At 48.5% G+C, this 17,109-nt stretch overlaps 1 protein-coding gene across 1 annotated transcript in view; it reads right to left on the reverse strand.

The window, feature by feature from the left end:
• OTOG (otogelin) overlaps positions 1–17,109 on the reverse strand; it is a 1,045,291-nt gene that overhangs the window by 672,791 nt on the left and 355,391 nt on the right. The window contains exon 19 of the mRNA XM_085647044.1: positions 7,872–8,084. Coding sequence (XP_085503170.1) covers positions 7,872–8,084 — 213 coding nt within the window. The remainder of the gene's footprint in view (positions 1–7,871; positions 8,085–17,109) is intronic.

Consider the following 17,109-nt stretch of genomic DNA (forward strand, 5'->3'; position numbering starts at 1 on the left):
TGACGTCCATAGCTCGTCATACAAGCAGTATTTAAACAGCTGAATGCACTCTGGCTGTTTGTTCCTAAACTTCCTTGCATTCAGGAAAGTCAAGTCGGAAGAAGAGGTGGTTCTCCACTTTGGCGTCAGGCTACTCCAACGGTGAGTTCTAGCAGCGTTCGAAACCTCTGAAATTTGAGCCAATCTGGCTTGATGCGTGTTCTGCAATCGCTGATTTTATATTTATATTTATTTTTATTTTCATCTTAGACCTTTAGGATCGCATGACCGATTACTAGATCTGCTCAATACCTGGAGCCCGTCCGTCATTGGATTAGAGCTGATTTCTATAAACATCGATCTATGAAGTAGGTGTCTTTTCGATTCTGCCTCCTTTTTTTGATCACTTTCTAAGTAGCGTAAACTGTTTGTCCTAGAAAAACTTGTGACTTAAAACTCACTGATTTTCACGTGTTCCTTGCAGATTATTTTTCTCTATTATTACTGTTTGGAAATCCTCTCCAAAGAGATCGTCTAATCATTGCACCAAAGGTAGATATCAACTCTTGCATTGGGGAATTCTTTTTTTTGCCTTTCGGTGCTACTCAGGCTCATATATATTTGTTAGGCAGCAAGTCAGAGTTACTATCGCTTTTGTCCTTAGATTCAGACCAACATCCCCCTCTAGTGGACGGAAGTATTATCATTGCCTGCCTTATTCATCTAGCCTGTAACAGTTTGTTAACACGGCCCATCAACATCCTTCTCCTTACGGTGAGCTGCATAATGAACTATTAACTTTGCTAAATTTCTATTCTTACGCCCCAGGGACGGAATACGATATTCCATATGTTTCAAGTGGGAATAGATACCCTCTGTTAGCCTGGATATTTGTTCCTACTGTTCTTCTTGAAAACTGATTGAAGTTATTTTGATTCTTGGTTTATAATGATTTTCACTTTTTTGACTTATTAGTTATACACACGGCCACTGTTGAACATTATCATTAGGAATCTTAGAAACCATCAGCTCTTTAAAGATGTGTGAGAACTCTCAGACTCCTATAAGTTGTCTTTATAGTATATATTTCTCTTATCTCTCTGAATTTTTATTTGTTATATGTGTGCAGCTATTTCGTTTAGCCTAGTTATCCTGTTTTTACCACTCTTGCGCCCAGACCAGTGCATATACCTAGTAGGGATAAAAAGTTATTCCTTATTGTATTTCATGTTATTTAGCTAGTCTGACTTAAAACATGAAGTAGATTGCTTGTCAACTCTGTTTCTCATCCAACAGGTCCCATGGACATCGGACACGAATAAGTTCACGCCCTGAAGAAGGTGTTACCCCGGGAAAGGGGGTGTCACACCGAAACGCGCGTCGGCGTCTTGAATTAATGTGTTCCTTAGTATCTCAATACATTGATGTCAGTTCTTTAGACATATTGAGATTTTGTGTATAATTTATATATACTCAAAGGACAACTTTTGGCCCCTTCTTTTTGAACTTCTTTAATCATAAATCATTATCAACAGTATATTTTTCGTTTTCTTAGGGACTAAAACAAGATATGCTAGTTGCTTTTGGGCATCTGAATTATTACTTTCCAGATTTTAGGATGTATGTTTGTTTAATGTGTGTTCATGGTTTGAATGGATCCAAGTGAAAGAGAGAATGTTTGAATGATTTGTGTTCTAGATTGTCCATGGGAATCATGCTTTAACAGGTTCCTAATGTTTTTTGCTATTTGAGTCTCTTTTTTCAACACATGATGTATGCATTTATAATCTGTTTCAATTAATTTGAAAATAATAAAAAAAGTCAAAATATTAAGGTGATAACCAGATTTGTGTTATAATTTTATTGCATGGTCTAGCAAGAGTGGTCTTTTACTTTTTTTTTGAAATATTTTTATTAAATTTTTGCAAACAAAAAACACAACACATCTTGGTATCAGGCTTAGCAGGAAATTAGCCCAGATGTATTGCAACAGTTCAGTACAGGCACAGTTAATATATGAAGACGCTCCGTATGCATCATACATTCGTTTCCATCCCCCACTACGGCTAACGATAGGTTGGCTATTCTTGGTCACTGAGTTCAGAGTCTGAGGCATCGTGCGGGGGTTCACATATATTTCCTCTGTATATATTCCACCCACCCCACACCTGGAACCACTTTTTGGGGCAACCTCTATGCATATATACAGTTTTTTCAACCACCATTACATAGTCCATGTCCTGGATCCATTGAGCCAGGGTAGGCGACTGCCCCGATCCCCATCGCTGGGCTATATTGCGTTTTGCCAGCATGAGCCCCAGCGTCACCCAGAGCTGTGTCACTCTCTTGTGGTCAGTCTGTTCCCAGATATTGAGGAGACACCTCCGAGGCTCCGGGAGCGTCGGGACTTTGGTCACCTGGGAGAGTGTGTGTAATACCCCCTTCCAGTAAAGCGCTATGACTGGGCATTCCCAGATGGTGTGAAAGAAAGTTCCCTCCAGTCCACATTGCCTAAGACATTGTGGGGAGTCCGCCCGCTGCAATTTAAAGAGGAGTGTACGGGTGTAATATGTGCGGTGTAGAATTTTAAGTTGGACCAGCCTTAGTCTGGACGATATGCCCACCTCTTTGGGGGAGGAGAGCGCAGATTGCCACTCCGTTTCATCTAAGTCTCCCAGTTCTGCCTCCCATTTACTCTTAAGGGTCAAAAAAGGATCAGGGCGATTGTTTATTATTTTCCAGTAGGTTAGGGACGTCGCTCTTTGAGTTGGGTGTTCTGTGAGGAGCCGGTCTTCTAGCGGCGATGACTCCGGGAGCCGTGTCCCAGGTGGAATCGCCGCTCGAAGTGCGTGTTGGATTTGCAAGTACCGGAAACGTTCTGTGTCTGCCAAGTCGTAATCAGCCTGTAGTTGGGTGAAAGTGACTACCTCTCCCTTCTTCCAGAGGTCCCCGACCCTGGAGATGCCAATTAGGTCCCACTGGTGGAACCCCTTGGTGGTGCGCAGCACCCCAAGCTGTTTTGTCTCCCAGAGAGGCGTAGCCTGGGTAACCCTCCCCTCCCATCCCATAGTCCGCTGTACCGCAAACCATATCCGGAGGGTGTGCGCCATGGGCCCTGCCGGAATGAGACCTCTCTTGGGGTTGTAAAGCGCTCCCAGAACCCCCTCTGCCCCGAGCAGCTGCCTATCCATACGATACACAGGGTCGTCGCCAGGCACATGAAGCCATTGATTTATAACCATAAGTTGCGACGCCCAGTAATACGTTTTGATGTCCGGGAGGGCTATACCGCCATCGTACCACCCACTGGTAAGCTTATGGAGAGCTATCCGAGGCGCCCTGTCCTCCCACAAGAGGCCGGTGACCTCCGCGTTGACGGCCGCGAAATACGTAGGCGCAACCGGGAAAGGGGTATTTTGTAGTACGTATAGGAATCTAGGGAGGGCCAACATTTTGAAAAGAGAAGCCCTTCCAAGCAGTGTCAGGGGCAAGGAGCGCCAGTGCTTAACGTCAGTACGAAGCCTTTGGAGGGGCTTCATTAGATTTTCAGCCACAAATTTGTCGTTATCTGCAGTTACATAGATGCCGAGATATTTAAATCCTTCCTTGACCACCCGAATATCGCAGCCCCTCGGGAGCCGAGGCGGAGAGCCTCGGAGCATATAGATGCTGGATTTCTCCCAGTTGATCTCATAGCCGGACCTCTTCCCGTATGACTCACAGATGTCCAGGAGGCAGGCGATGGAGCGCGCTGGCGAGGCCAGGTATAGCAGGACATCGTCCGCATATAGGGAGATACGATCTTCCCATCCCATTGTCCATTTGAGGCCCCGGATCACCGGGTCGTTGCGCACCCACGCCGCCAAAGGCTCCAGAGCCAGAGCAAAAAGGAGCGGGGGAAGGGGGCAGCCCTGTCGCGTCCCCCGTCCCAACGGAAAGGCATCCGAGACGTGACCGTTTACTACCACTTGTGCAAGTGGCTGGGTATACAGAAGCCGGATCCATGCGCAAATCTTGGGGCCAAGTCCCAGGTGGCGGAGAACGGCAAAGAGGAAGGGCCATTCCACCCTATCGAACGCCATCCGTGCATCCAATGATAGGATGGCCGCGTCCTCCTCTATCGAGGAGCGGCACGCGATAATTCCGTGGAGACGCCGTATATTCAGAGCTGTGTTTCGGTGAGGCATAAATCCCGACTGATCCGGGCGTACCAGGGTTGAGAGGTATGGCTGTAGTCTTGTCGCCAGCACCTTGGCTAGAATCTTCGCCTCTGCGTTCAACAACGAAATCGGGCGATAAGATGCACACTCGTGCGCCGGTTTGTTAGGTTTTGGGATCGCCAAAGAGTGGTCTTTTTCAACTATCGACTTAATTGCGTGGTGTCAAAACATATAGGTACAGCAGAATCTTTTGTGTTAATTTGTAACTTATCCCCTGCTGCTCTACCTTTATCCATATAGGGGTTCCCCTTTTTGTAGTGGTTGACCATTTCCCATTGGATCAGGAGAGGAAGTGCTAAGGCTCTCATCTACCACAACGGGAGTTAAGGCTCCTATAGCGCAATCCTGTGGATTCTTAGAATTAGTGGCTTGGGGATTTAAAGCTACCATGTTTGTGGTTTCGCCAGGCAAGAGTACTGATGGACTTGCAGAATCCAAAGAAAGTCTCTTCTCTGCTTTATAAATCTCCTTTGAAATAGCCCCCACCGCTTTCGCCAGGAATGAGTCAATGGTAACCCTCTTGCTACTTTTAGAGTGATCAGTATGAGCAGCCTTCCTCTTTCCCTTGATGGTTGACTAGAGAGGGACTCCTCCAATTAAAATATGAAATGCTGAGGTACAAGAACAAAACAAGTCACAGTCAAGTTAGTACTCACAATAAAATTGAGGCCTTTGCGTATTCTTCAATAACCAACAATGGCAATGTAGGTACTCCTCCCCGGATGAAGAGATGGTGTATGCCTTTCATTACATCGGCTCCAACGTCCTCCAGCCAATAGATTGGGCCCAGACAGTCCTCGATCGCGCTGGGTGCAGGCCGGGCACGGATGTGCGTGTCCAGGGCTGTAGAAACCCTACGCTGTAAATAAGCGCCTCCGGGAGCGAATGTGGCGTGTTGTGGCGGCAGCCGGGAGTGATTCTGGAGCCTGTAGTCTCCACCCACCCCCCCCGGTGCTGTGTCTGGCTTCCCGTGCTGCAGGAGCCCTATGCTGAAGATAAGCACCTACGGGCGCGAATGTGGCATGTTGCGGCGGCAGCCGTGAGCCATTCTGGAGCATGTAGGCTCCTTGCCCCCCCCTGGTGCTGATTCGGGCTTCCCACACTGCAGGAGCTCTATGCTGAAGATAAGCGCCTCCGGGCGCGAATGTGGCGTGTTGCGGCGGCAGCTGCAAGATAATCTGGGGCCTGTAGGCTCCTTGCCCCCTGGTACTGATTTGGGCTTGTTTTAGTAGCACTGCTGTGCCTGTTATGAATCACTGATTTTTTGTTGTTAGTATGCTCTTATTTATTAAGGAATATTAGTAAAGAAGACGCCAAATGGCAAGTTATTGAGAATGTTCAATGCATTATGCTCTTTCCTTGCATGTCATCAAAGTGAAGGGATAGTTGATGTCTCCTCTCTACTCCCACATTTTTGTTTAAATGATGCTACTCACTTCAAGTAAGATATTGATTATATTGTGCTCACATCATAAACTGTCTGACCATACATTGTATAGGCTCTGTTTATTGACTCCTCCGTGATTAAAACCACTTTGAGTCAGGATGTTATTTTGAAGATCCACAAACAGGTGTTGTATGACTGCATTATTGTTGTATTGGTGCAGTTTTATCAAGGGGCTGTGGGAGATATAGTGATTTCAGAGGCACTGCCTGACAAAGAATTGTGAGGCTCTTCTCACCAGATGCAATCCTACACCGTCTTTCTCCTGTAACTTCCCGCTCCTTTACAGACCTCCACCTAGCAAGGCGACATTCCCAGACGCACTTCTAGACACAGTTTCAAACCTGATAACAATACTCTCCAACCTATGCGTTCTGGGTGACCTCAACATTTGGTTTGACAAAATCTCAAAGTACAAGAAAAAAAACATGGGTGGCGCGTCCTTCTTTGTTCAAGCAGCCAAACTATGGAACTCTTTACCCCCAACATAAGATCCACGGACAGTCATCTTATCTTCAGAAAACTGCTCAAGAATTGGGTCTTCCCCACTTAAGCACCATACGCAAACAGAAATTTACAGCATATTCCTCTGTATATAATCATTTTTTTTACTGTAAATATGTACCTATCTTTGTGTATTGCTTTGTATAAACATGTAGAATAATTATGTTAAGAAAAAAATTCAAGTACAATAAAACACGAAAACCAGAGTTTATCTGGTGCATCTTTGGTCCACATGTACTTCTTCCATTGTGCATCTATGTAACTTCCATTTACTTGGATCTGTGTGTTTGTTTCTCATCCTGTGCCTCTATCAATATCTTTAATCTACATAAACCTACCCCCTTTATGCATTTATATACTTTGAATGTACTCATGGATATATATATATATTTACCACTTTCTTCTAATTCATCATATCCAATGCACTACCCTATTTCTCACCCTATACTTCTGTCAATATATCTTCTAACCCAACTTTCTGACTCATCTCAAACTTCTTTCTACTACTCTTTCCAATGCACTACCCTATTTCTCACCCTATACATCTATCAATATATCCTCTACACCCAGTCTCTCATTTATCCCAAACCCCATACCACTAGTATGATCCCCAAAATAACCCTTTCTAGACTCTCCCTTACTCTACCCCTCCTTGCATCATCTGACACCTCTTTTACTATACCGATATCCAAAACAAACCTTTCTAAACTCTTCCCTCTGACTCTTCCCCACCACATCCCCTTTTTATTCATCCAAAAGCCTCCTCCTACTGCTATGACCTCCAAAAAAACACATACTTCACTTTCCTATCCCTCCACTATACTTTTCAATCAAAATAACAGACTAACATGTTCACTTCTCAAATTTCATACTCCACTATACTAATTCACCACTAATCCTATATGGGTCCCAGAGTAGCGTGCTACTCGCCAAAAAAGCACTTCAACACCTCATCAGAGGTAAGCAAGCATTATATAAATACAAACCTCTTTCCCTCTTCTATCCTGCTGCTACCCTTCTCTATCCATATAACTGAATAGCCCTTCCACCACTCAAATTACTTCATATTTCACTATACTAATTTTCAACACTAATCCTTTTATGGGTTGCAGAGTAGCGTGCTACTCGACAGAAAAGCGCTTCAACACCCCTTCAGGGGTAACAAGCGCTATATGAATGCAAACTTCTTTCCCCCTTCTATCCCTCCGCTATCCTTCTCACTCCAAATAACTGACTAATATCCACCACTCACATTACTTTCATATTTCACCGTACTAATTCACCAATAATACTTTATGGGTTTAAAAAAGCCGCTTCAACACCCCATTAGGGGTAACAAGCGCTATATAAATACAAACCTTTTTTCCTCTTCTATCCTTCCGCTATCCTTCCAAATCCAAATAACTGACTAACCTATCCACCACTTTAATTACTTTCATATTTCACTATACTAATTCAACTCTAATAGTTTATGGGTCCCGGAGTAGCATGCTACTCGCCTAAAAGGGGTAGTAAGCGCTATATAAATGCAATTACAATACAATAAAATTACAATACAATACAATACATTATCCAATCCATGTTCCTCACTCATCAGAGACAGTCTAAGATTTTGACCCTTTACCACATATCTTTACACTTGGTGTCCTAGGCTCTTGGAGAAAAGAATAAAGTATTAAGTTGATCATAATACAGTTTGATTAAATATATAGTACATCACTTACCACAGTCAGTAACTTGTGATCTGAAGTCGACAATTACTCCGTATTTTCGGCACTGGTGAGCATAATGGGCCAAAGCAGAGCACAAACATGCCTGGCCACATTTGCAGGTGTCACGTCTACATTGCTCATAATATGAAACAGGGCTCACATATGAGTGACATGGAGTAAAGAGTTCTTTTGTGATGATGCTACAACCCTCTGTCGCATATGAGACTGAAAAACAAAAATGTGCTTTACTTTTCAGATAATGAGCCAACAAATACGTAGATCAATTAGAGTCATTGTGGGAAAATTGCATATGTTTTTGATCTTCACTTTATAGTGTACAGAAAACATCAACATAATTTTGAATATTTACAAAGCAATATACAATAGCCAGGGAGAAAAACATTCTGTGGTACAGGTTCTATAAGATGATAGATGATATGTTGAAACATGAGGGAGTGTGGGCACTAGGAATGGTTTGTGAGGTATGGTAGGTGGAACGTTCTGGGTGGAAGCATGAAGAGAGGGATCTTAAAATAAAAGACACTGTCTGTTATGCTATGTTAAGTTGATTTGTATAGTGCACTAATCGCCCGAGAGGGTATCCAGGAGCTTGGGCAGGTGTATAGGTGTGTGGCCTGTTGCTCACAATTAAAGAGTTTGACTTCAGCCAGCGGTTTTCAGTGCTCGGCACTGGCACTTAATTGTCAACATCGGCTTTTGCCACATGGTAGGGTTGTTTCTATAATTTAGAAATGAGCAGAACAGCTATTGTTTATTAATGCAGTATACATTAAATAATACTAATACCTGCCGCCCAAGCCATTTGTATAGCTTGGGGGCCTGGAATAGTCTGAATTGTCACACTTGTAGCAGTGTGCTGGTTAGAAGTTATGGAGGTACTGTCATTGGCCTAGTTTGTATAGATCAGGGATCCTCAAAGTACAGCCCGGTGCTGCATGAAGCCCTCCTGACCTTTAATTCGTGCCCTCTGGTGACCAGCAGATCTGGACTGCTGTTCACTTGACAAAATCAGGAACATTCAGAAAGCTGTGAAACGAGCATAAATAAAGGATTTCTGGTTTCACATTTTGCAATTTAGCCACCACCAGGTGAGTATCTCTTTCTCTCTCGTTGTACATTAGAAGTTAATGATTTGACATTAATTATTGGTGCCTGACTAAAGCGTTGGTGGCAGACAAAAGTCACCTAAATCGGTCTGTTGGACACACCATGCATCTGCTTCACATCCCCCTATGCCCACCTTTTATTACCCCGACACACACCCCGCTGGAATAAGTACTGCACTCGGTCATGCCACAGATAGGACTTTGTGGCCCCCGGGTAAATGTTTGCGAGTAGCCATGGTATAGAGTCAGGGTTGGATTGGGATTAAAAATTAGCCCGGCCATGCTAAAAAAAAGTGGCCCACATTTGCATATTGCCTTTCTGCAAAACACTGCTTCAGTGAAGTTTCATAAAAAGAAAGGTGGGGGGGGAGGTTCTCTGACAAAGGCATGTTTTCTTTACTTTCCTTAGATAAAAACAAATATGCGGATTAGTTCACACTGCGAAACACACCTGAAAACAAGTGAGGCCACTTCTGCTCAGGCCCTCTGCAACCACTCCCCTCCCACTCAATATGCATACATTAATGGACCAGCCCAGCGAGAGAAAGAGTGTGACAGCTCAGCCCATTGATAAAAAGGGAGGTAATGGAAGCCCATCTGCCTCCAGAAAGGCCACTCAGGCACCCACTGGGCCGCTGGCTGCATCTGAACAACACAGACACCGCCCAAATCGCCCCCCCAGGCTGCCCAAAAAAGCAGCCCACAGTTGGAACTCGGATACCGGCCCCTCTGCCATTGCCGAGTGCCCGCCCTACCAATCCGACCCTGTGTAAAAGGAGTCCTTACGGTTTACTACGGGACATATCCTTCCACCGAACATCTAGAAACTTATGTGAATAATGCTAACAAAAAACACAGAGCCCATCCCCACAAGACATACAATCTGCCTTCAACTATTTCCATCACGTATGGCAGTATATTTTTCTGAATCTTCTGAGAGGTCAGCCCGTAAAAGAAGCAGATGCGAGCGCGAAAAAGGGCACAAAACTTAGAATGAACAAAAGATGAGAAGGAGAAATATATAAGGAATTATTTCGGCTTTCTGGGCTTAGTGACAAACATTTTCAATCTTCACCATTAATATTCTGTGTATGTTTTACGAAGCTCCTTAGACCAACTATTAAAAACATGGGTTCGCTGTATGTTTTGCCTAGTAAGAGCGCAGCAAACCATGAACCCTGGAAATATATAAGAAACGAGTGGCTTTCTTTTCAACGCCCGATATCGATGCATGTACGAACTCTCATAGTCTAGTCATGATGGCTTCCTGGACCCTGGGGTGATTCTTGTGGTTTTTAGGTCTCGCTGAGCCCCAGCGCTTGCGCTGGCTCGGAGAGACATTTTGTATTCGGGATTTTTAAAGTGCTGCCTGTGGCCTAAAGCTTGAGTGCACACGAGCGTGCACGCGCGCAGCCGCCAATCACTGCTGCACGCGCACCACTCACGTGCTTGCCACACAGCGCGTCCCATCCTAGCGATCGCGATCACTTTCGCTTTGATCGCGATCGCTATTACTTTCTCTTTCACGGCCGCGCGGCCGTTACTTAATACGCAGCAGAGGCTACAGAGTAGGTGGTTTGGTCAGTCACATTATACCAGTTTGGTCCTGTTTCCAAAGCTCTGTTTTCTGTTCAATGGCACTATATTCACAGGAGCCTCTGTCACTATCACGGCAAGCAAAAAACAAGCATTGGCCGCGCGGCCGTTACTTATGCTTGTGAATATAGTGCCATTGAACCGAAAATAGAGCTTTGGAAACAGGACCAAACTGGTATAATGTCACTGACCAAACCACCTACTCTGTAGCCTCTGCTGCGTATTGTGTTGGACAAACGATGACCATTTGTTAAGAACACACCAGATCCTTGTCGCGTGACTTCGGGAAAGCCGTAGGGCTCTTTTGTTGAACTTCATCCCCCTTTTCCTGGTTTCTTTTTTGTAGACTGCTCAAACTTGCGCCGCCATCTGTCTGCGAGTGGAGTGATTTAGTACACGTTCATGACTTCCTCGCCGGAGGGCGTGCAGTTGTACTTTCCCCTCACGCTCTTTTATGGCCAGTGTTAGTGAAAATCCGAGGATTTCAGCAGGCCGGCTCTTTCCGTGAGGCGCGGGAACATCATCTCTCGTGATAATGCCTCAGAAATCATTTCTATGGGCCGCTCACCTGAGACAATCTGATGTAGAGCTGGGATAACCTGCGCCCATCCAATGGCGGGAAACGCACACGAGCGGGACCGGAGCAGCTACATGGCCTCATTTGGAAATGCTGAGCTGTGAGGTGAGGGTTAACATGTCGAAACTGAATGAAAGAAACTCCTAAAGAAGCTTTGCTCTGTTAATGTAAACAAGCTTTCACGTGCTATGTGAGGAAGACCTTTAAATGGCCTTGCGTGAAAAATGTTTACGTTAGAATAGTTATATGAATCTGCCATATTTTCAACTGTGGATAAATAAACCCATGGTTAACTTCTGGTTTGTGTATTTAAAGTCGTTTTTTAATAAAACTTTCTGATAACAGACCATTGATATTGGCAGTATTTTTATTGGCGAAGAGTGAAGGGACTGGAAACTCTAGCAACACTTTTTGCTTATAGTCAAAGCCACGGAAATTATGCGGCAACGGGGGGCAACATTAGGGAGCAGGTTTGCATAATGCGGTAAGAAAATGCAAATTAGGTGGCATAATGCGGCACATTCTATACAAGCATAATTTCACAATGTTGTCTTTTTAACACGCATTATAACAGACTGATGAATGTTTCACCTCTCTAGTGCCAACAGAACAACAGAATACTGCAATTAGCCACCTGGAGGTGAACAATTAAAAGTTACAAAAGGGCTGCAACTGCAGGATAGCACGTTCAGTAGATTTTTTTTTCACTAACTCTTGATCTGTTAGTTCTACAAACAATTTTTTTATTTTTTTAAATCTGCAAATTATGCAGCAGATGATGGATTGTGTGGCAAATTCTGCAAATCTATAAGTCTGCGCAAAACACGGGTGTTGCAGAATCGCATAAACCCTTGTAAAACCCCTTAAGTGACCGCTCTACTTATTTCTAAAGGTTAAAAGAAACTCAACAGCTATTGCCTCTGCGTTATTCAGGTCATACTACATCACGCCACATACCTACAGATCTTTCAGTATATACTATATACATTTGCAATGCAATAGGTCTCGCATTTACGCGAGTTTGAGCTATAAGCATTGAAAATTTCAATGCCTTTTATTTTTGTTTTCGTTTTTATGTTTAAAACGTTTTTATTGAAACAAAAAACAAACCATGGGGGAGGGGGATAGGAGGTCAGGATACATGGAATACAGTCAAAGAAAAAGGGTGCAACTCCAGAGGGTTGGCAATAGGTAGCGCAGTAAGTCAGGGGGAAAAACACAGTAGATGAAGGCTAGAAATACAAGCTATGGAACCCCGCCCGCGCATCCGACACCCCAAATCTAAGCAATGAAAGCCCTCAGCAACTCAACAGAACACAATCCCCCCCCCATCCCCCATCCTCCCAGTAACGAAAAAAAAAACCCCCACACCCCCCCCCCCGTCCTATGGTCCCGCACCAGAGTAATCCTCACCAAGAAGCCCCGCACACCCCCCCCTCCCTGGGAGGTCCCCGCCTCACATGTAAACTAGTCCGCCGGGGTCACCGGCGGCGTCAGCCTGAGAAGCCTAAGATACCTCGGGCAGGTGAGCTCCCGGAATTCAGTGGACAGCAGCGCTAGAAAGGGTTGCCACAGCTCTTCAAATTGGTCTATCTCCCCCGCAACCGTAAGCGACAGCTTCTCCATCCCCAGCACATGCCAAAGCCTATGCAACCAACCGGTGATGGAGGGGACGGTGGCTGTGCGCCAGTGGATTAGAATGTTCTGAACCGCAGACCCCAGCGCAATTGCGATCTGCCTACCCCTACGGGACTTCAGTGGGTACATTAGGTCATTGGGGAGGCCCAACAGGACATACGCCGGGAGTCGCGGCAGCTCTATCCCAAAGTGCTTATCCACCTCGTCCAGAACTTCCTTCCAGTAGGCGGTCAGCACTTGGCAATCCCAAAGAATGTGTGAAAGGGTACCTTCCTGCCCGCAGCTCCGCCAGCACCCCCTGTCAGTGTGCTTATGCATTTCATACAGTCTCTCCGGGGTGTAGTACCAGTATGTGGACACCTTAGTAAAGGTCTCCGTAAGGCCGGTGTGATATGCAGAGTGCCGCGCCCGATACGCAATTTTGTCCCATTCCTTGTGGCTGAGTGTCCTGCCCAATTCCCTGTGCCAGCGCTCCCTCCCCGGGTTGTAATAGTGAAACGGCGGGGGTTGTAGGTATTTGTACAGATCGGTAATTAGCTTAGCGTCGGAGGTCCGAGTAGCCAACCACCTCTCATACGGTGTAATCGGACGGGCGGCGGTGGCACGCACCTGGGGCTGGAGGGCCCAATGCCGAACCTGCATGTAGCGCAATCTGTCCAGCTCCGTCAGGCCGAACTCCTGGCGGAGTTGCTGAAAAGGAACCACTCCTTCCGGGCCATAGATCTGGAAGAGTGCCCTGCAGCCCGCCTGCACCCAGTGGGAGAAAACCCCCGGCTCCATCCCTGGGGAGAAGACCAGGTTGCCCACAATGGGCGTGAGCGGCGAAGGGAAGGTGGTAAGGCCCCGGGCCTCACAGACCGCGTCCCACACATGCAGGGGGACCCGCGTAACAAAGGAAGCGTAAAGATTAGGGGGGCGATGCGCGCGGCGCAGGAATGGAACCTCTTGTAAGGTGCGGCCCGCCACTGCCTGGTCTTGGAAGAGCCAATGTTTGTCGGACTCCCACCTGCTCCACTCCACCAGATAGCGTAGCTGTGCCGCCTGAAAGTACTTACGGAGGTCTGGAATACCGAGAACCCCCACCTCCGGAGCAAGCGTGGAGAGGACCCTCTTCATGCGTGGCCTGCGGCCCTGCCAGACAAAGCGGGAGATGTCAGCCTGCATTTGTCGTATCCAGCCCACCGAGGGCTGGAGCGGGAGGGCCCGGAAAAGATATAGTATCTGGGGCAACACCGTCATCTTGACCGCCGCGATTCGCCCCAGCCAGGACAGCAGGCCTTTGTGCCAGCGGCCAAGCTCATCCTTGATCTTCCTGCTGAGGGAGGCATAATTGGCCGTAACCATCTCCGGTAATGTAGGCGCCAGTAGGATCCCCAGGTACGGCACCGTGGACGAGGACCACTGCATGGGGAAGAGCCGCTGAAGATCCCTCCTGGTATCCGCAGCCAGGGACACGTCTAACGCCATCGACTTGCTCATATTCATTTTGAAGCCGGCCACCCCCGCAAAGGCGTCCAGCTCCCGGAGGCAAGCAGGCAGCGACCTCCTAGGGTCGTCCAAGGTCAACAGGACATCATCCGCGTAGAGACTGACGGTGTGGACGTACTGGCCCATCCGGACCCCGACAGCATCCGGATTATTACGAATCCTCTGAGCAAACGGCTCCATGTAGAGGGCAAACAAGAGCGGCGAAAGAGGGCAGCCCTGCCGCGTGCCGCGCTCGATGGCAAAGCCACCGGAGCTACACCCATTGACCCGCACCGACGCTGAAGGATGCTTATAGCAGTTAAATACCATGGTGCGGAACTTATCGCCGATTCCCAATTTCTTGAGGACCAGCTCAAGATACGGCCAGTGGACTCTGTCAAAGGCCTTCTCCGCATCGACGGACAGCAACATCCGCTCCCCCGAGATCCTTGAGGCCTTCTCCAGAACATGCGTCACCCGCTTGGTGTTGTCAACCGTCTGTCTGCCGGGCACAAAACCAGCCTGGTCCGCCTCCACCAGACCGGGGAGGTGTGGACTCAGCCTGGACGCGAGAATCCCCGTGTACAACTTTAGGTCGACATTTAAAAGTGAGATGGGTCGGTACGAGCCGCAGAGGGCCCGGTCCTTCCCAGGTTTCGGGATTACCGCGACCGTCGCCCTCAGGAGATCCGGAGGGATGGCTCCCGGTTCGGAGAAAGAGTTAAATAGCCGAGTAAGGACAGGGGCCACAACCGTGCAAAAAGTCTTGTAAAATAGCGACGTGTACCCGTCCGGGCCCGGGGCCTTGCCATGTTTCAGCCGCGCGATAGCGGAAATCACTTCCTCAACATGGATGTCCCGCTCCAGGTGGTCCGCCTGAGCCGGATCCAGTACCGGGAGGGTCACCGACTCCAAATAGCCGTCGGCATCCCGTGGCGAGGAGGGCTCCTCAGCATACAGCGCCTCGTAGAAGCCGCGGAAAGATTCCGCTACCTCCGCGTCCCCGGAGACAACCCCCCCGTCCGTGCCCACCAATTCTTTCACAACGCTACGCTGTTGCGCGACCCGGAGCCGGTGTGCTAGGAGCTTGCCACATCTGTCCCCCCCAGTGTAGTAGGCATGTTTCAAGCGTAGGGCGGCATACTCCGCCCTGTCAAGATCCAGAGCCGACAGGAGCTTCCTCGCTGCCTTCAACTGCCTCCACACCCTCGGCGCCCCCGTGCGGCGGTGGACCTGCTCAAGCTCCCGGACCTGAGCTGTCAGCTCATCCCTCTTCAGTTGCCGCTCCTTATTTTCAGCTGCAGAGATAGAGATAAATTCCCCCCGGAGGACTGCCTTCAATGCCGCCCACTGTGTCGCCTGCGAGGTGTCAGTGTTGCTATTGTGGGTGAGATAGTCCCGTATGACCTCCCCGATGCGTTGCACCACCGACTTCTTGTGTAGAAGGGTATCCCGGAGGCGCCACACCCCCCGAGAGGGGGAGGCCGCCGGCCACTGGAAAACGCCGGTGACTGGGGAGTGGTCAGACAGGGTCAGGACCCCGATGTCCGCCGCCGTGGCAGCGGCACGCATCGGTCCACTCACCAGGAGGTAGTCCAGCCGTGAGTAGGTTCGGTGTGCGTGCGAGAAATAAGAGTAGTCCCTATCCGTGGGGTGCATGGAGCGCCATAGGTCGTGCAAGTCCATTTCCGCAATCCGGGCCCTCCCAGCCTGGGACAGTTCCCCCGTCTGCGGGAAGCGCTGCGCCGATCTGTCCATCACAGAATCGAAGACAATGCTAAGGTCCCCCCCCAAGATAATGTGGCGGTCGGGGGAAGCAGTGACATCCACCAGCGCGGAGTCTAGGAAGCGCTCTTGGTGATCGTTTGGGCTATAAACGGAGCCGACCGTAAATGCTATGCCTCCCAGGCGCATGCGATACGCAAGGAGCCTCCCCTTCTGTTCAGCACACTTATGCAAAACCTCCCCCCGAAAGGAGCTCGCTAGGAGAATGGCTACCCCCGCCGTCTTGTTCGCTGCCGAGGAAAAGAACTGGGTAGGGAACCTGGCAGAACGCATCCTATGGCAATCTCGGGGCAATAAGTGTGTCTCCTGCAAAAGGCAAATGTCCGCCTGCGTCCCCTCCAGCAACGATAGGATCGCTCTGCGCTTCACCGGGTTATTCAGACCCTGAACATTAAGGGTCACTACCTTTAGGCCCGGCATTCCTTGCGGGGATCGGGAGCGCCATGCAATGGGCAGGGAATCAGCGGGTGGGGCCGCCGCGCAGGACAAGCCAAAACAAAGCGGGCATAGACAACATCGGACGGGACCTTCCCAACCCCAAAACAACCCCCTCCCCCACCCCAAACACACCCCTGGCAACTAGCCACCCACAAACTCAAACACCCCATTGTCTCAGTCAAGCCCCAAGACGGGCAAGTCCGTAGAAAAGAACGAAGTGGACGTCCAGCCACTCACCTCCATCCACTCCCCCCCCACCCCCCCGCCCCGTACCAAGCATGTAAAGAAGCTAAAGACATCTCCCCCCGGAGTGTGTGTTAGGCCGTCAAGGCCACGCCAGAGGAGCCGGTCGAGTCCCCGGCCGCCGCCCTCAGAGCGTCGGCCATGTCCGCCCTGATGGTAGGGGAGTCCGGACGCCCCGCGCTGGCCGCTGAGCGCCGCCTCGTTGACCTCCGCCAGTTCCGTCTCTCCGAGGACCTCCACGACGGCGTAGCTCCTTCTTCCTCCGCCGCCGTGAGCCCCAGGACACCACAAATGTCTTGCAAGGAGCGTAGCTGGTGTAACACCCCATTCCACCGAAAAATCAGGCGGAAGGGGTGACCCCAAGAGTACTGCGTCTCGT

The sequence above is a fragment of the Triturus cristatus genome, chromosome 3_2, assembly GCF_964204655.1.
Source record: "Triturus cristatus chromosome 3_2, aTriCri1.1, whole genome shotgun sequence".
Lineage (NCBI taxonomy): Eukaryota > Metazoa > Chordata > Amphibia > Caudata > Salamandridae > Triturus > Triturus cristatus.